Here is a 20,054-nt window from a genome sequence, read left to right on the forward strand (position 1 = left end):
GTGCAGTCTTGACCTTTGGGAACTCCTGGCCTTGTGCACTGTTCCAGACAAAGTGAGTTTTAGGTATTTTCTCTCTAAAGAGAGCATGCTGTGCGGAATGGCCTCTCAGTCAGCGTTGTGCCCGCTGCTGGGATTTTTCCATCAGAGAAGGAATACCTCTTAGATTATTCTTCTGACAAATGGCTTTGTTCAAAGGCTGATTTACTTATTTATTTTTCTAATGTAGAAGCAGTGTAAGTTGAACTAAAATTTGCTTTAAGTGTATGCTTCCAGATGCCATTTCCCAGGTAATCGTCACCTCTTTTGTTTGTTGCAGCCAAGAATAAACAGTTATCCCGAGGAAAATCTCCCGGATGATGAGAAATCTCAGACGATAAAACATTTCCCCGACTCACAGAACAGAGCCCCACCAGCTCATAGGAGACAGAGTATTCCTGTTTGTGGGCCTCAGACTGATTCTTCCCCCATTGGTATGACCAGCAGCATCAGTAGCCCAGGATTGCTCACAGCTAGATACAGCGACTTGGGTAAATGCATTGCACTTCCTAAAGGTGCCTTGTTTCCTTTTAAAGGAAATCAGTTTGGGAGTCAGCTCTGTTTTCAGAAGATGGTTATTTTAATACAGACTGACCGTGAAGTGAAACTTTCCTTTTTACATGTGTGCTGGTTCTTGTTTGAGCCATGACCTGTGGTAGAAATGTCCTTCCCAAAGCAGGGATGCTCAGCCAGTCAATACTATTGCCTGCAGGAATAACATAAAAACAACGAGTGTGCAGGAAGAACCATCTGTGAGGACATTGCCGCAGCTTTATTCTCAATCCTGTTCAGCCTGGGGACTGTTTGGATAACGGGAAGCCTTTTTTACTGTGTAGCTTTGCATGCGGAAGAGTAGCCAGCTGCTCTTGAAAGGGTTCAGCTACCTGAGAAGTGTATACTCAAGTTTCAGAGTTCACTATGCTGTACTCCCACTAGGCACAGGGAGAAGAGAGAATAGGGCAGCAAAATATTTTCTATTTCGTTATGTCAAGTGAGTTCCAAAATGTGCCTGGGCTTCATTCTAGGAAATGGGGATGGCATGTTGAAACTAATTGAAGAAAATGCAGAAGGATCCGGACAAATCCCTCAGCTGCCACGTAAAAAAGAGAAAAGAGATTTTCCTGTAAGTATTGTGGCTCTCAGTCTGATCAGTTGCCCCATTTCACATATCATTTCAAGCTAGCTAGTTTTACTTCAGTGCATGGGAGCTATTTTATGATCCTTCTCTCTTCCCACAGAAGCCAGCGATCAATGGTTTACCACCCACACCGAAGGTGCTGGTAAGAAGCCTCATTTGCAGTGGGAATTACTGGAAGTCTGCCATCATGTCATCTCTCTAGTGTCAGAAGGTTTATTCTAGAATAAGCCACCACCTCATCTGGGCTGATGTGCACGTCATAGCCAATTACTTTTCACTCAGTTATTTGTGCACTGAATCCAAGATACTTGCTTCCTTTTCTTAAAAACTTCCCTTCACCATTCAGTCAGGATGTGAAGAGATGGGGACTTCACTGGCTCTGTGGGCTGTGATCTCCAGTGGCATTCCCTGTTTAATACAGAGAAAGGAGGAAAGGAGGTAGCGATTGGAGAGGGTGTTACTTGCCTGAATGTTTCTGCTTGATTTGCTTTCTTACACAGTTGCATAAGCACTCAATCTTCTTACCTAGTAGGTAAGAATTGTCCATATCATTTTGATCACTCTTTGCATTTCTCAACGTATATGAAGTCTATGAAAAGGTTTGGAAGGCTGCATTGTAATTGGGGGGGAAAGGTAAAAATGTTTTCCATCAAAGCAGGTTAGAGTAAGTTTGTCTGAAGAGAAGAGGGCCATGCACAATCCTGTGCTAAGTAGCCAAGTGCCAGAAGTTAAGATCTTTATACAAGAAACATGTTTCAAGTTTCAGTTTTTGTGTCTTTCAGATGGGAGCATGTTTTTCCAAAGTTTTTGATGGTTGTCCCTTGAAGATTAATTGTGCAACATCATGGATACATCCAGATACTAAAGGTAAAGTTACTTTTTGTGTTTGTATGTTAAGGCTGCCTGTTACTGAAGTGCTAATGAGCTTGTGAAATAAACCATTTCTCTTAATTTTATAGATCAGTACATTATCTTTGGAACAGAAGAAGGTATCTATACTTTGAATTTGAATGAACTTCACGAAGCAACAATGGAACAGGTGATCTTCGGTGTATTGAACACACGGAATAGATTCAGCAATACTATGAAGCAAGAAAGTTTTATATTAAAGGGGGGGTAGATGGGATGCCAAACTTTGTGGCATAAACTGATTCACATTGAAGTAAACACTGGAAGTCTTAAAATTAGTAGTTCCCTTACCTGATTTTGTTGTTGCTCTTTATATAACACTGCTTTCAAAGGAACTCTGTACTAAACTAGCTTTCTTCTCTGTGGAGGCAACCGATTACCTACCTTTTCTTTCTCCATTTTATCTCCACTAGATGGCATATTGCTTCTCCACTGCATGCTACCAAAGCCCTCAGCCATTTAGTTTAGTTGGTGGTGTTACCACCAATAAGTATGTGTTTGCTTCAGTTTTCTTGGGCTCTCTAACCCTTTCCAAAGAGCTTCCACTTCATAAAGTCATGGTGGTGTTACATTTGCCTTTTTAGAATCAGAAGTAGCCGGGTGTTTTTGCAAGGGAAGCACTGACAGAGGCTGATAATGAGATGTACACCTGCAGCTTTCAAAAGCAGTTCACGAAGGCGCTTCAGGCCTCTAAAGTGTTACATTCAGTCAAGACATGGCACAGGACAAAAGCCACAGGTGACGAGGTGGACGTCTATGACTAATAGTGAGAGAAAGATGATTTCACAGAAAGGGCATTGTATAGATGTCTGTGCTTAAGAGGAAAAAAGTCCTTTGTTTCTGGGAAGTTCTTGATAGAAGACAGAACTTCAGGGGCAAAAGAAAGGGGGAAGCAATTCAGCAAGGTCAGGGAGGGGGTAGCTTGGCACAGACAAAACAAGAGAAGGTTATAAATGGCTTGATGGTGAGAAGTCTGAATTTGAATGTAATATAGCGAGAAGACGCTTTCACGTTGAGAGGGAGGGCCATGTACCTGAATGCAATAGAAGAACATTGAATATGAAGTTTGTTTTGTTATCTTTTTGTAGCATCAGCAGACGTGGCATCATAGAATCAAAGAATGGTTTGGGTTGTTCCACATGGGGAACAACTACTTACTTTTCTAACAGATTTCCCAAAAATGTGGTGACTACTGTTGGCGACCACCTGGCCTTACCTCAATTAACTCTTCCCTCAGTTAGTAAAACTAATCTGTTTCTTTGTATATTTTCCTAATTTATTTTATGTGACAGTCTTCTCTGGACTCTTCCAGATGCTTTTTTTTATATCAAGAGGTTAAACATGGCAGTGTTTGGTAGAGAGAACCTAGCACTATCTACTTATGACATTTAATGCATCCCACAATGAGAGTTTCCTTTTCTGTGAGAGCATCCTCAGTTGGCAGACGTTACGTGTGATTCACTACAAACCCCAGAGGCTTTACAGCAGTGCTTCAGCCATGCCAGTTGTTTCCCTGTTTGCATTTATTCATTACATGATTCCTCCCCACTAAATGTTGGTGCTTGAGATTTTTTAACTGTTTCTCAAATTTTTAATTCTGATCACATCCTCCAAAGTGCTTGTTGTCTCTCCAAGGATAGTATCTGCTGATTTCAGAAGCACACTCTTACTCCATTACTAATTTCTCAGTGAAAATGCTGAACAGAACCACACGTAGAAAAGACACTATGTATCTGCAGGCTGCCTTTTTCCCCTACTAAATAGCAAATTTCTGATAGATGCTCTTGTTTTCATGTTTTCTTTCTGCATTTTCTTTTACTTCGTATTTTCTCATTTTGCCCTTGGAAACAGCATGTGAGACAAAAGTCCTTCACATATGTTTCATGTTTCACTGCACCCAGCAGGGCAGTTACTCTGTTGAAAAAGAAAATTCTGATGTTCAAATGCAGCCCCTTCTGCACAAGTCTGCACCATCTTCTCTTGTTATCCTCTTGGTAATTAAAAAGTGGGTGGCTTGTTCTTGTGCTACCCCAGATGACCAGTCAGTCCGTCAGGCTTTTTTGCCGCTCTCAGAGTTCAGCCTAGGTGCTGTGTTTGTCCTTCCTGAGGTCCTTGGTCGTCCTCCAACAGTTTTGAAAATAATTGTTACTGAGGCCTTGGGGTTTGAGCCAGTTCGTAAGTACTGTTAAGTAAACTTTTGGGGGGCCTGCCGACATGAGTATATGTAGTCGGAATAATGATTGTGTTTTTTATCTGCTTCTAGCACAAGTTTCTACCCCAGTGCCAGTAACTGTGCTAATCATGCAGTTCAGATGAATTTCCACTTCTGTCAAGCTGGGGTTCTAGCCATTTGCTTTCCCAGTTACCACGTTTATTGACTTCTCTCGTTGCCTTTGTGTACTTTGCATTGGTAATCAGATTTGCATCTTAACCTTTCTTAAGTTTCTTTCTTCAGGCTTATCCTGTGATTTTCTATTCAACCTCGCACCCTTTTCATTTTCTGTATTATATGTGTGAGATACTTAAGGTTTGGGGTGGAAACAACAAATACTCATCTTGTGATAGCTTGGAGAGGGTTCACAGAGAACAACTGTACCCCTTCTCTTCCAGTGGCACCATCAACTGAAGCTAACAGAAGCCAAATTAAAAATAAACAGTGGGTAACTGGCCTGGGATGTTTTGCTGTGGGGAGTTACAAATGGTAGGAATTACACGAGTTCAGAGGGGGGTCTGGACAAATTTATGGAAGATGAATCTTCTGAAGATCACTAAGAGCATAAAACCCCTGTCTGACTCGGCAGGTTTCCAAGCTGAAGAAACTTGGCACCTGGCAGAGTACTTGGTGCAGTATTACATTGTTTTCGTAGGCTGACAATTTTTTAGAAAAAATTGTCACTTTATAGAGTCTGTTGGAAATCGGTGTTAGTTTAGGCAGACATTTGCTTGAACCAGTAGAGCTGTTCCTTTGTAGATCCTTGATTCGAGTGTCTTCTGCTCTGTTGTGCAGTGGTTTCTCTCAGTGGAGCTGTCCGCTGTTGTCTTTTTTTTAAGTATCCTTTCAAAACAGCTCGATCTTATGAACTCTTCTTTCTCTTCATGGAATTTCTTCTCATGGGAGGTCCTTACCTATGAATCCTCATCAATAAATTCAGTCTCTTTAAAAAAGAAATAAATTGTATCCTTATTCCTTCCGTTGTTGAGACTCCTGAATGCTGTTATTTTCCTGTCACTGTTAGCAAAATTCCCTTCCTCCTTCAGGTTGTCAGGAGGCTCTTAACTTGACATTTTCTCAGACCTAGATTAGCTACTTCTTGAGTAACTTCTTTACTCTGAAACAAAAATAAGTCCCAATGCCTTTCCATGAGCTGCCTGTTTACAAAGCAGTATGCTAACATAAATGGCCAGCAGATAAGTCCCATAAAGTACAAGATTTTGTGCTAATTCAAGTTACTTAGAAAATATCACTGCCTTTTTTTAGTTTTCCCTCTTCTGGCTTGCTTGGGGCTTAGTAGGCTTCTGTAATAACATTACTGTCTCTCTAGCTGTCATTCCTGAGCATGCTGTATCTGTCTATTTATGGTATTCCAGTCTTGCCAGTTGTCCCACTTCAGCTCTGTGCTGCTAATTAAAAAATAAAGAAAAATTGAAGTTTGAAAGTTTCAGGGGTAGAAGATGGCAGGAATGAAAACTGATTCAGCCAAAAAAAGAAAAAATAAATAAAAAAACTAAGCAAGGGGTCCAAAGGAGTGAGTTAAAGGAGAAAATGTAGTTGAAGCTGGGACTTTCTCCAGCATCCATCGCTGCAGGAGTGGTGACAGATGCGGAGCAGGCAGGGAAAGCCATGGTTAGAAATTCCTGTATGCTTCTAGTAATGGAGATAATTTCTTTCTTCAGTTATTTCCCCGAAAGTGCACCTGGCTGTATGTTATCAATAACACCTTGATGTCCTTGTCAGGTATGTATGAGCAGAAAAAAAAATTTAAATGATTAAAATTAACATTCAGTACAATGTCTGTTCATTGCAGTGAAGTAGAAAACTGTACATTATTTCTTGTGTTTGTATAGAAAGTTTTGCTTCATGAGTGTTTTAATTTGAAAAATTTTCGTAGATAGGGCTTGATAATACTGCTGCATTACCAAAATGTAGCTGTTTGACAGCATGTTCGGTATGAACCAGAGTTAGAAAATAAATACACCCTAAAAAGAAAAAATCAAGTTACAGAACCGTGAGGTGGCTGTGAAATACTACCAATCCATCAGATGGAGCCTTAAAAAAAAAAAAAATCAGCAGTTGACGTGGAATTTCTAGGCGGGAAACAGAGGTAGCGTGGCATGCAGACTAATTGTAGGGTTGTGCCTTTGAACATACAGGGTTTTGTGTAGCACCAGTTTTACTGATTTATAAAGATGTCCTGATAAAATGAATTGTTGCTGTATAATTACAGCCTTCTAAAAATGTGTACATAAAACTAACTTTCAGAGCTTTTTTTAGTGTTACTGAAATGAATTTTGAGTTGAATGATGTGTTTTCTCTATATGCATTATTATTGTTGTCTTGTTTTATTTTTCTTCATAATTGGACTTGAAATATCTGACGCATGTGGTCCATTTTTCTAGAAGGTAATTTTCTATACATATATTTCTCTAAAATGTACGTTCCTCTGACGGAGGTGTGTGTGCCATATCAATTTGTGCTGTTCTCTTTTACAGGGAAAACATTCCAGCTCTACTCCCATAATTTAATAGCTTTGTTTGAACAAGCCAAGAAAACGGGATTAGCTGCTCATATTCAAACCCATAGGTTTCCTGACAGAATATTACCAAGGTACAAATCTTTCACTTACAATTATTAACAAGTGACAATTTTCTTGAATGCTGTTGAACTGGTAGCATGAAAGGCCCTTGGCATCTCTTGTTGATGCATTTTTTGTACCTGTTATTCCAGGAAGTTTGCCTTAACGACAAAGATTCCTGATACGAAAGGATGCCACAAATGCTGTATAGGTGAGTAGGCGTTCAGTTTCACAGGTTTTTTCCTGGTCTTTGTTGTTTGGACATGGCACGTCTTCAACTCATTGCTTTTTAATAAACTTATAGTTAGTTCACTGTTCAGAAAACAGTATGACTACAATATTTCTCAATGTTATGCTTAACTAGTGCACAGCTTTCCTTCGAATTATTGCAGGGGATCTTTATGCCGGTCAATGGAAATGATAACACAGGCGTTTTTGCTATCAGTTCTTAACCTAGAAATGTTGCTATCTAGAACAAGATCCATTGGGAAACCCTGGAGAATGCCGGTAGCATGCAGCTGACATGTTGCACGCTGTTTTTGAGAGCTGCCAAGGGTGAATCTGAAGCTCTCAGGGAATAAGTAGATGTTCGGGATCACTGGTTTCAGGCTGCCACGTGAGCCAGCTGGTTACTGTGACATGCAGGCTGCCTGCGAGTGTCACGCTTGTTACAGAATCCCGGACTTGGTGCCATACACAAACACCCTTTCTGGTTTGTCAGTTTGCCTCAAGCTTTGACCTAGATCCAATTTTTAGGGAGGCTAATGTGAAAATAATATTTTCCACAAGGAAAAGGCTGGGTATGAACAAAAATGATGTCCGGATGGGGAGGACTGATGCCATTTCTCAGTGTTCTAAGTACCCACAAAAAAGTTAAAGCTTGTGAAGTTACAAACTTGTCTTTGGCTTCACTGAATTTCAGGAAGGTTTGGGTTTTCTACAGAACACGTCCTTTCGAAAACTGGCCCCAGCACCGTGTGAAATTGTATTTTACGCTTTTGCTTAAGCAAAATACAAAGTACCTTGTAGCAAACTTGGACATCCTATTTAGCTCATCTAAAGTGTCTACAGTAGTCATATTTACAAAGTATTCCTGAAATCAGGCTGGTCTTTTATCTAACTGAGCAAAAAAAAAAAAAAAACATATTGCATTAGCTGTCAAAGCTCACAGGAAGTTCTGGGGCATCTGGACTGCTTGGGAATCTTTTTGGTTTAAGTCACAACGTGACCCAGACCTTTCACTCCCCCTCCTCACTCAGCCCCAAGAAGAAGGTGTTACGACTTTTCTGGCCATTCAGCGTGTGGCCTCTTTACTGGAACTTAAAAAATGCCAGTGGTTATTAATTACAAGGATAATTTAATTTATCTGGAATGTAGCACAATATTAATCACGGTGGATATTTGAATGGAAATCCAGAAAACAATTACCAGTGTCAAAGTGAGACTGTTTCTGTAGTTATTTGCAAAGATATCTGCAATTTTTATTTTCAAGTATTCATTGAGCTTCCTGGACTTAAAATTTTTATTTTTTTTTTCCTGTTTGTTTATTTTATATAGTAAGAAATCCATACACAGGACACAAGTACCTCTGTGGTGCCTTGCAGTCTGGAATTGTTCTGCTACAGTGGTATGAGCCAATGCAGAAATTCATGTTAATAAAGGTAAATATCTCATTTTAGTTTAGAACATCTAATTTTGCATCTCCTTCTTACCTGCTCCAAGATCTTAATTGTTGTATGGTTGTTGAAGTAACCTTTCTAGAATTTGTAATGGAAAGTACATCCCAGGATAGTCCCATTTGTGGGTTCTGAGCACTTGAATTTCTGGCTTGACACATGTTGACTAAGAAAATCCAGTGACTGAATCAGTCAAGTGTTGGATCAAGCCCAGTACTAGCAATAATGGACTAGCGTGCCTCTGCGCAACCTACTGTTGCTCACAGCTCATGCTGTCTTAAAAAAAGCACTCCTAGTAGCAGTGAAACACTGTTCTGTGTCTTGTACACTTCGTGCATGTCATTTTAGGCTTCTTTCTTCCAAGGTAAAAGGAAACTTTAAAAATGCTTTTTTTTTTCCTTTTTTTTTTCTCCCTCAGCACTTTGATTTTCCTTTGCCAAGCCCTTTGAATGTCTTTGAAATGCTAGTGATACCAGAGCAGGAGTACCCGATGGTCTGCGTAGCTATCAGTAAGGGTGCTGAACCAAATCAGGTAGTTCAGTTTGAGACAATCAACTTGAACTCTGCTTCTTCATGGTTTACAGAAATTGGTGCAGGTAAGACTCTTGGTCTGTCTTGCAGCTATTTTATTGTCTGGTAACTGTTGAATATCCCTTCCTCAGAAGTCATTTGGAAACCCTTTATGCTAGGCAAAATGATGCAGCTTCTCTATGTAAAGCATATAGAAGCCGATCCCAAGTTCTTCTTGTGATGATTTGCCAACCTTACTGTAAACTATCTTAAAAGACTTCATTTTTAGCCACATCTTCTATTAAACTTCCTTAAATAGTAATGCAGACCCTGCTGATCGAGTTCTCATTTGTGGTTGCATACTTTTTACTGGGGTCAGCCTTAATGCTCTTTCCCCTTTTTTCCTGTGTAAAGACTCACATAAATGCATTCTTGTCTGTCCTCCAGTCCTTGGGGGAGGCTTGTCATCTTCAGCTGGCTATTAATAAGTAGAATGTTTTGTTTTATCTTCAAAAGCTGGTTGATATTTTGCAGATGCTTTTCTTTGCTGGCTTTGTTGGATGCAATTTTTAACCTTTAGATACAGCTGTATTGAGAAATTCATTAAGAAAAAGTATGCAAACTATTAAATTCTAGTTTAATATCAGCACAATAATCTTTCCCAATGTGAATTTAAAGGAAAAGAACATTTTTTTAGGGGCAAAGATTCCCTTGGTGATTCCTTTTGTTCATTAGCATGCCCCTTCATGAAGGAAGCTGACTTTCTGTGCTGAACTGTAACATAAAATGTATTTTATGCCAATAAACAGTAGTGCTTTCATATTAAATACATGCTTTGAACTAAGAGGTTTGTCCTTAGGCCCTGTTCTGCTCCTATAACATTCTGAGATCATGCAGCCTTAAAAATATAAAAGAATAAAAATATTGTAGCTTGCAAAGTGCTCATAGCATACTGAAAATGCTGTACCAATTGGCAAGAGGATGGGGGGATGGCAGAAATCAGTGTTATGACGTGACATAAACTAATTCCTTCTCTTTTTCACAAGGCAATCAACAGTTAGATGCCATTCACGTAACACAGCTGGAAAGGGACACTGTCCTAGTCTGCCTGGACAGTAAGTAACAAGCGACTCTTGGGCAACTTACTACGTCTTTTGCTAAACATGCTTTGCCACAATTGTTGATTTTAACTCTACCATAAGTTAATTTTTTCATTACTAATTTGTGTTGTAGCATTTCCTAACAGATACAATTCAAATAACTGTTCATTGTGTCTCTTGCAGTTCCACTTTCCCTCTTCATGTGTTTCTCACTCTTGTTTCTCTTCACTCTTCACTCTTGTTTCTTTCCAAAAGGAAATGTAATGCAGCGTTACGGATGAGAATTCAAATACACGCCAATCAGAAATTTTCACAATTTCCTTGGAAAATGTGACATTTGCCTGTTGTGTATGCCTGGCAAGATAAAAGGCTAACGCTTGCATCTTACACAATACCAGTAGCAATGACTTGTGCGTCAGAGGGTAATACCTCCCTGGGAACTCTGCAATGACTTAATCAACTTACGTTTCCAACCTTTATGTTGCATTCACATTTCTGCACTAAGTTTGTTTTCAGGAAGTCCATCAGTAAAGTCTAAAACCATACAAAGTCTATAAAAAAGTTCTGTGTGTTTATTTTGAGAGCAGGTGCTCTTGGATTAGTTTTGGGCAAACACTGTAGCTGTCAGATGTGGGCATTTTTTGTATCTGAAAGTTGAAATTAGTATTTCATACTTAAAGCCATCAGTAGTCCTATTTGGCTGTGGGTTTTAACATTTATTTTTCTGCTTTTCTTGAGAATTTGTGAAAATTGTGAATTTACAAGGAAAATTGAAGTCAAGCAAGAAATTGGCCTCTGAGCTGAGCTTTGATTTCTGCATTGAATCAGTGGGTAAGTAATTTGGTTCTCTGTCAGCTCTCAAGAGCTGAGTATGGGGGGAATGAGTGTTGAAGGGATTTTAATAATCTAGATTGATCTAGTGCACCCTGTGGGGCCTGACACTAAAAATTGCTTGCGTCAGGATATTGTGAGCAGTTTCTTTGTCTACGCTGGCATGTGTAAGAAAATAAGCCAGTTGCCAGGTAGGGTGTATCCATTGTGTGTATGTTTCCATCTAGTGTCATTTCTGTTTCTGTAAGCAAGATCTATCATGATTTGATTTTAAAAGGTTGAATAGTAAGTTTAAGAGTGCAGTATTTCAGAAACTGAACTCTTACCTGGAATCAAAATCAGTGAAGACACAAAAAGTGAACTTGGTTTTGTTACCAGTTCTGTACAGCTTGCATTTCTGGGTTCCTCACACATCTTCCTTTTTGAAGATTCTTGACATAAGTATTTTGTATTTGACAGCAGGTGGCAAAGCAGTGTACAGTCTGTGTACAGCATCTTTATTAGATATGTCAGAACCATCCTGAAGGAAGAATTATGATACTTTTAATCAACCCTGTGATTCTTCCCTAAGTTCTGATACGTTCTAATTAACTGCACTGCTTGTATCATACAGTGTCTCCTGCTGACACATGCACAACATGACTTGACCATTGCCTTTTCCTTGAACTCTGAAGGAATTCATAGACAGAGGCATTTATTTAGAAGTCTTGTGCTTACCAACTGACATTGAATAATGTGAGCAGTTCTTTACGCTCCAAGTGGTCTCTTGGGAATTCAGGGTATTAAACAACTCTTGATTTTCTGATCGCAGGGTGAAGTGAGGAATAACAGGTGGAGATCAGTTGGCCGTTGTGAAAAACATTGCTCTTTAGGATTGTGTTGAGTGCCTTTGTTCTGTGTATGTAGCACAGAGCTAATACTGAGCAGATACAAAATGTGAATCAGGAATAGTAAAGGAAAACATGCAGGATTTAGGAAAACAAAACACTGTATAAACTACATTTCTGTAACACTGCTTGAAGAACACCAGGTTCTTCATCCAGTATTTTAAAGCATCTAGTAATTGACTCATTCAGAGCTGGTAGTTTTCCTCTTTTTGGCCCTGAATGGCAGACTCCTCCCATTTTTTGTGCTCATGTCTATTTTGAAGTAAATATAATTACTAAAATGGTTTGTAATTTCCAGCAACCCAGAATGTTGTGGTTGGCAGCATGTTTATGTACTTCCTGGTGTTTTTTTCCGGAATCAAACCATTAGGAAACTGAAGATCCAGAGAATAGAAGTGAAAGGGAGAAAAGTTAAAAACAGAGATACCTATCTTGTCTTGGCAAACAGGGAGTGTCTGAGTGGTGTCTGTAAAAAGTAATGTGTACATCAGATCCAAATAGCAATCGCAGTCAAGTTTTTCTACAGTGATTTTAGAGTTTCGTTCTGTCAGGAGTTGAAGTCTCACCATGGACTTCATTATCCACATGCTTCCCATTATCATTGTTGGTGAGAAACCCACATTTCCGTGGTTCAGATAAGCCACACTTGGGTCTGATTGTGTTTTTCCTCTTGCAGTGTGCCTTCAAGACAGTGTGCTAGCCTTCTGGAAACATGGCATGCAGGGTAAAAGCTTCAAGTCAGATGAAGTGAGTAATCTTCCAGCCTCTCCTGGTTTAACTTGGTCCTATTCCTCATTTACTGCTTGATCCTTTGGCCCCTCTAGCTGCTTCCCCAGTGATAATGCTTGTGCTTCACATTGTCATTGTTGCAGCTTGGTGGTTCTTTGTCTGATTTCCCCTCGTGTGTTGCTCTCAGTAAAGCTCACACACATGTTTTAAGCAGCTCTGTTTCCAAGAGTGTCATTTAGAGACTCCTAAACTGGTTCTGCACAGAGGCAGTACAGATACAGTGTAAGCAGCACTTGGGTTTCCTGGATCTCATGGGAAAAAAAAACTAGTTGGCAGTATTTCCTTAAAAAAAGGAAAAATAGCATGCCTTTGGAAAACAAAAAAGTACCCTTTTCTTCAAAAAGGACATCACCCTTTTCAATAGCATCCTGTGTAAAAATGCAGGGGAAAGCTTATCTCCTTCTGTGGACCAAGATTTGATCAACATAGTCCATCTATGCCACCAGTAAGTCCTCTAGACCGATAACGCTCTACAATACAAAAATTATTTAAAGTAAGTTTTACTTGATGAAATGTATTAACACTTCTTTACTTAGTGTTGGTTTTATATGATTCAATCCTGTAATTTACACTATATTTGAGTTGTTGAAGAGACTGACCTTTTTTTTGTCTTCTGGCTCAGACCAATACATTTCATTTTGCCACTGAAATGGACCTTAATATCTCCATTTTTCTACAGGTTACCCAAGAGATATCAGATGAAACCAGGGTTTTCCGCTTACTGGGATCAGACAGGTAATCACCTTGAAGAAATGTAAACCTATTTTCTTTAAATCAGCTTTCTAACTCCCAGCTGGAACTGGGTTCCATCCCACAACAGATCCATCTGTAGGCAGTCCTGGGGGAGACAGTAACACTGTTTCTGCCTGCGATAGCCAAAAATTTAATTAGTGATTTGCATCCAAAATTATTTCTAAGAGCTCCTGTAACTCTCCCACTAACTTTTCGCTGCAGAGATAGAAATGTGAACGCAAATGCAAGTGTGAGGAGATAAGCTACAGAGAGAGTGGACAGCCTTCTTTGGTGTGTGGTAAACCTGGTGACCAGTGCGCTTCTGGCTTGGATTTTTATGGTGAACAGACATTACCTTGACAGCAAATTACTTTTTGACAGCAAATTACTTTTTAAGAAGTCTTTACTGCTCTGGACCTTGAGGCCTGAAAGTTGTGGAGCAAACTACAGCACTTAGAGGTTTTAATGCACAGTGGTCTAAATTCACCCCATTACTCCTAACACCTGTAGGCAGGAGGTAGCACACGCTGCTCAACCCAGGTTTGAATCCTTAGCAGAAGCTGCCCCAGTGTCGTGGGTTTGGACATGCGTCCTTGTGGTTTCTCAGACAGTCAGAGTGCTGAATGTGTAAGTAGACGTGAGTCATGAGTCAAGAAAGGAGTTCCAATACCTGATCTTCTGCTCCCTCATTTGGCCTGCGGGGAACCTGGCTCTGACTCACTTTCTGTAAGTAAACCATAATTCTGTATGGTTACATTCGTGGATCCCCTGTCCAGAAAGAGAGCGAGAGAACAGGAGTAGCATATGCAGGAGACATCTGAAGTCTTTGCTGCGTACGTGAGTCACCAAGGGCCCATTGTGCTTGATCACTGTGGTTGGCATGGAGGGCCCTTACCAGAGCTGACTGAGATCCCAAAAATACAAATACAACGCAACCTCTGACAATGCGTCCTGTGTCTTTTCTGTCTGGTATCCCCCTTGTGCAGACAGGCAGTGGTGATTTCCTTCCCAGCGATCCCCAGCAGAGCAGGGGGCATGTTATTACAAGAATGAGCTTTTGCTAAGGCCCACTGCTGTACAAATGCCATTTTATAAGTTTCAGGCATGTGCTGCACCCCCATCAGTGAATCTGTGTTGCGTACTGGATTTGGTACCTTTAAACGGCTCAAATTTGTCTGATTTCTCTGTTGGGCTGGTGAACACAGGAGTGTACTGAACATGTAGAGAGATGGAAAGCAGTGTCTCGTCTGGTTCAGTCTGAACTTCTGTGGAAGATGTGCACATCAATAACAGCTTGGTACTAAATACCAAGGTGTTTCTGAGGCTGGAGATAAGGTTGAAGTCCTGCTATGTGCGGGTTTGCAGAGAAGCCATTTTCTTCCATTCTTCTCATTGAGCTACCAAATCCTTCCTTTTGTGTTTTTGCATCACTGTATGGACAGAGCAGTCCAGTTTTACGACATACATCTGAGTGAGATATGGTAACACCTTTTTGGCTTGGATCACTTAAGAACTACTGAGTTGCAGAAGTGAAGAGCAGGGACAGAGGCTGTTAAGAGTGAGACTTCATGTGAAAACCATCTCAGGAATGTGAAATGGGAGGAGTGTGTGCACTACTAATCCTGAGATAGGCTTGCTTTGAGAAATCCAACTCAGATGGCACATTTGGCTTATTTGAAAAGCAAGTGGAAAACAAAAAGCAGAGAGAAACAACATAAAAATGATGGAATGTGGCCCTAGGACCTGGTGTAGGGAAACGCAGGAGCTAAGCAGTTGGAAAGCAGACAGGAGGTCAAAGGCCCACCGCTGTCAGCTGATGAGGTGACTGTCAGGGTTCAGCACAGCACAGATGTGTAGAAGACAGCGGTCAACGTACCAAGACCAGGAGAGCAAGGTTTTCCAGAGGAGCATCCAGGACTGTTACCAGCAGGATGAAGGCTGAGAGGGGTTGAGTGTTCCTTATGAATCCACTGGGTGACAAACATTTTTTGGGGAGAACTGTTTAGGTTAGTGGCTGATACTCACCATAAGACATAGGAGGTATAAACATACTCAGGCTGTGGATGATAGGAGGATTGTGTCTCTTCGCAACACTGTGGCTCTGAGATAACTTCCCAATAGAAGCAGAGGACATAACTTATTTCAAAGTGGAGTACACCATTTTATAAGAGATTTGTAACATATTACACGTCTACGGCTGACGGGTAGATTCTGGTTCAAGGAGCTGCTTCTAGTTCTCTGTTCCTTGTGCGTTCTGCTTTAGATTTGCTACAGAAGGGGTGCTACAGGAGGTAACTGGTTTAAAGAATAAAATGCACAGAATATTTAGGAGTTACCTATATCTCTCTAATCTTTAAAAACCCGTGAGCAACAAGATATCTTAACCACCAAGGAGGAACAATGCACTTCATATTTTGCCACTAATGATTTTGGATTTTGTGTTTGATTGCAGAGTCGTAGTGCTGGAAAGCAGGCCAACAGAAAACCCGACTGCACACAGCAATCTCTACATCTTGGCTGGACATGAAAATAGTTACTAAGCAACAGTAACCTAACGCAAATACCAGTGAATTCACCACACGAGGAAAAAAGGAGCATTAGGAAACTCAGTACAAGCAGGACTGTGACTTACTGTTTCTTTTCTTGTCACCTAAATGATGCTGTTTTAGGGTGGAAATCAGTTCATTTTTGCAGCTGGGAACAGCTGGTTCTGTCTCTTGCCACTGTGTGGTTGGTTATATCAAGTTTGCTTAATAAAAGCTGAGAGGTAAATAGCCCTTTACTCATTAGTGTAGGGAAACAGAGCCTTTAAAATAATGTTATTCAGTAAAGGTGCCATAAACTGTTAAATATTTGACTTCCCTTGGATTTTCCTTATATTCTGTAGATACAGATATAGTGCTGGCTGTTTCCTTGTTTTATACTGAGTCTTATTCTTAATAAAAAAAGTTTTGTGTAGGAAGTGAAAGTATCTGCAAAGCTTTTTGTTTTTAAATCTGCCATTCAGTATGGCTTTGTATAATAGACTATTTAATCCTTATTTATTAATCTGCTGCTAGAATGGTGTAATGTATCTAACTTTTAGCAAAGGAAGGTTGCAGAGCAGCTTACAGGTTTTTTTTTTACAATTGTATAAAGATTTGATTATTCTTTTTTTCTTGTAGAGATGTAGTGCATTATTGAGGGGTATGTTACAATGTTGGTTGATCTTGTAAAAATGCAGTTTTGTACAACAAAGTATTTTGTATTGATTTTTTGCCTGCAGAATTGCCATAAAAGGGATTTTCTTATTTACTAGATGTAGGGTGTGTACACAAAATATAATATTGATATCAGACATGTTGCTACTGGGTGGGTGTGTACAATATACATATGTGTGTGTGTGCATGTGCGCATGTGTATTAAGTTGACCGGCAGTGTGTATTTTTTATATATATATATATATATTTATATATATATATAAATGTACAAAATATATATGCTTTATTTTCATAAATTAGGGATAAGCCTTGTGACGTGAAATGGAAATTGTACCTGGTCATCATCCTTAATGAATGAAAGTATCATGTATCAAACTGCCCATGACGTATAGTTTATTTATACTATTCCAAAGGGGAGCCTGTTAGCGATAACTGAACTTAGGAGCTTTTTTGTCCGTACAGTCATTCAGCTGTCTTCGGTCAGACAGTTGTTTGGAAATGGTTAATTCCCCAGCTGTGTAGTATAAATAAATATGATAAGAACCCGTATTCTATATTAAAGCTTTCGATCACCTTTTCCTTTTCCCTGTTTTGTCATCTGCATTTTTCTTTCTCTTTTTATTTCTCCATTAAAGAGTCACATTGGTTCCTTTTGTCTTCCTCATTAATTAAAATTCCTGAGGTACCATGAAATATAAATATAGGCTGACTACAGGATAGCATCTGGTTTTACTACCTCATATTAACCTGCTAGCTTTGATGTAAGTAAACACAGTCCATAGGCAGATACAGTAGCAGTTCATTAAAATTTGAAGGGAGGCTTTTTTAAATTAAATCCTACAGTCTGCTGCCATTTATTCAGCTCCTGTGATCTGCTACCCTGAGAAAGCTTCACAAGTCATTTTATTAAAGCATTAAAGGTAAGTGTGTTACAGCAGCTTGGCCTGTCTCAAGGTTTTACTGACATAGCAGAACTGGGGTGGTTTGATCTTAACTTGCAACCTGGCGAATAGAGTGCTGGGTTATCTGCTTAGGCATCAGACTACTTGATTCATAATTTAACATAGATGGAATTAATTCATCACATGTGATGAATCAGTAATGTCTTTTTGTTACTAGGTACAGCTGGAGTTTTACGTTATTCTGAAAATCTAGAAGGAAAAAAAAAAGACAAACCTGCACACAATTTAGCATTTTATCCACTTAGCATCGTCATTCAAAACTAATTCTTGTTACTGACTTGATATTTAAATCAAGTCAAGCTTTTCAGTTCTGAAACCTTATCAAGGTTTAATAAATAGTAACTGTACAGATAGAACTTGAAAATCAGCCCACAAGCAATGTACTGAAAATGTTTTAAGTGGTCAGCTGTAATTGGATCAGCAGTGTTAAAAGAGACATTTAAATTTTGTTTTAAGGAAATTAAGTTCTCTAGTACTGACCTAGTCTATAGGTAACAATGATTGGTGACTAACTCTAAAATTGTATAACCCATAGACTACAACAACCTTGAAGAAAAAGTGAAGCACCAGGTATAGATGTTGTAGAACAAATGTTTTCACATAATTTACTTTATTCACTGCAGAAGGTAATTTTGGCTTCATCTTTGAAAAGACTTAAAGATCTCTCAAAGAGTAGAGAAATGTGTGAATAAAATATGAGTATTTATGGGGAATAACTGGAGTAAATAACTACTAGGTCAGGACACTGTCATGCAAAAATAATGAACTGAAAGTATTTTTCTTTGAATGACATGAATGACTGGTGATTTGCTGAATCATAAAAAAGGAATCTAGGAAAGCCCTCCTGTAATCAAACTTCCTTTTTAGCTGTTAAAGCATTTCTAATGGTATGTTCTGAAATGCTTTATCTGGTCTGGTTTTATAGACAGTGGCATTTTTTATATAATCTGCAAGATACTGTTTCCTAGTGTAAAACCTCACTTGTTACTCTTAGGGGAGTATGGCACAACTGATTAGCATGTTTCATAGCTGAACTGGCCAGTCTCGGTGACTCTGACTAGTGTGGTTTGTATTCGTTAGACTGTTTAAGTTAGTCTGGTATTGTCTGTATCTTCGTATGTTTTTGTGACATTTCAGCCAGGGTTAAGAAAGCCTAGTGTGTGGTTTTGGAGTTTATTAAGCAAAAGCTTGCTCTCCCCATCATGACTCTTTTGACAGATATCAAAGTATTAGTTACTTGATGCACAAGGTTCATGTATTCAACTTGAAAGCCTTAAAACAGGCTCCTAGTGCTCTTTGAAGTACAAACGGTATTTGAAAAGCAGCACGTAATTAGTCTCTTGATTTCCTGATCAAATTCATTGTAACTGAGAAATAAAACTGTACTTGTGATGACATCTCCTCAAAAGATGAGAGGTACAATGCATCAGTGAGCCACTATGTCTCTGAGTAAAAAAAGTGAAGACTGGGAGACTTTCTGAAATGTACTTTTTACCTTGTTTATGCATTAGATTGTAACTGAGACTCTAACGGCACTTGTTCCAGTTTGTGCAACTAGGCTTTGTTCTACTTCAATTTCTGTTGCAGTTCATTTCAGTCTATGCCAAATAAACTATGCTTTATTTGATACCTAGGCGTGATGTGGCCTGTATGGGTTGTCTGGGAATGACGTTTGGATTTGACCTCTCATTTGAGGAGCTTCTGCAGTGGCGTAGTCCTTGGACCTCTCTGAGAGAGCTCTGCACGTCCCTCTCCGGGACAACTGGATCAGCTGATTTCCTCAGACAAGCAGGTGGAAGTTGAGTTGGCTCGCAGCATTTGTCTGGTACTTTGATTGCAAGTCCTGATAGAGCCAGGAACATCTCAGTGACTGGACAGTTCTGCTAAGGGACACGATTGTCATAAAAATGAAAGGGTACACAAAGAACCGAAAAGAGACCGTGTGTGACAACAGGGGGAGAGTTATCACTGATAGATGTGGCTTAGGAAGAAAAATAAACGGTGCCTCTTTTGTTCTGAGTAGAATTCAGAAAAGACCTGGGGAAAGGATGGGTGGTGGGAACATGAGGTAACCTTATCCCAGAGTGCTGCGTGGAGCAGAGGATTTACGCAGATCTCAATTTCTACAAATCAACTGGAAGCGATTGCCACCATAAGAGGCCATCTTCGTTAGGGTATCAGGAACTGGGTAAGCAGCCACAAACCTAAATGGGTGCCCAAGAAAAGGTAATATAAAGGTAAGAGATGGGAACGCTGCAAGGGACTAGCTCCTGGTGGGAGCTCAGCAGGGGGCAAGCACTTGAGGTGCTCGAACTGTATGGGGGAGACAAAATGCAACAGCTGGGCTCTGCACTAAATCCAGTGCAGGACCTCTCAAAGCATCGCGTGTGTTTGGGCACCCCAAATCCCCTACCCTCTAACCCCATGCAGCGAAGGGCTGTACTGCAGGCACCAGGTCCTCCCAGCTCTGAGGAATGGGCTTCGCCTCTTC

General features: G+C 39.8%; 1 protein-coding gene across 4 annotated transcripts in view; it reads left to right on the forward strand.

Moving 5' to 3' along the window:
- The window catches only part of MAP4K5 (mitogen-activated protein kinase kinase kinase kinase 5), a 70,464-nt gene extending 51,272 nt beyond the window's left edge, over positions 1 to 19,192 (forward strand). For 2 of the 4 annotated variants that reach the window (XM_050711001.1, XM_035551268.2), the window contains 15 exons: positions 317 to 527; positions 1,062 to 1,159; positions 1,275 to 1,316; positions 1,957 to 2,041; positions 2,134 to 2,213; positions 5,978 to 6,038; positions 6,794 to 6,908; positions 7,029 to 7,087; positions 8,434 to 8,537; positions 8,971 to 9,148; positions 10,109 to 10,177; positions 10,901 to 10,993; positions 12,557 to 12,627; positions 13,349 to 13,404; positions 15,854 to 19,192. In XM_050711001.1, the coding sequence (XP_050566958.1) occupies positions 317 to 527; positions 1,062 to 1,159; positions 1,275 to 1,316; positions 1,957 to 2,041; positions 2,134 to 2,213; positions 5,978 to 6,038; positions 6,794 to 6,908; positions 7,029 to 7,087; positions 8,434 to 8,537; positions 8,971 to 9,148; positions 10,109 to 10,177; positions 10,901 to 10,993; positions 12,557 to 12,627; positions 13,349 to 13,404; positions 15,854 to 15,941 (1,410 nt within the window). In that variant the 3' untranslated portion in view covers positions 15,942 to 19,192. The remainder of the gene's footprint in view (positions 1 to 316; positions 528 to 1,061; positions 1,160 to 1,274; positions 1,317 to 1,956; positions 2,042 to 2,133; positions 2,214 to 5,977; positions 6,039 to 6,793; positions 6,909 to 7,028; positions 7,088 to 8,433; positions 8,538 to 8,970; positions 9,149 to 10,108; positions 10,178 to 10,900; positions 10,994 to 12,556; positions 12,628 to 13,348; positions 13,405 to 15,853) is intronic. The other 2 variants (XM_050711003.1, XM_050711002.1) reach the window with 1 other exon arrangement.
- Positions 19,193 to 20,054: the final 862 nt, after the last annotated feature.

The sequence above is a fragment of the Cygnus atratus genome, chromosome 5, assembly GCF_013377495.2.
Source record: "Cygnus atratus isolate AKBS03 ecotype Queensland, Australia chromosome 5, CAtr_DNAZoo_HiC_assembly, whole genome shotgun sequence".
In the NCBI taxonomy this organism is placed as follows: Eukaryota; Metazoa; Chordata; class Aves; order Anseriformes; family Anatidae; genus Cygnus; species Cygnus atratus.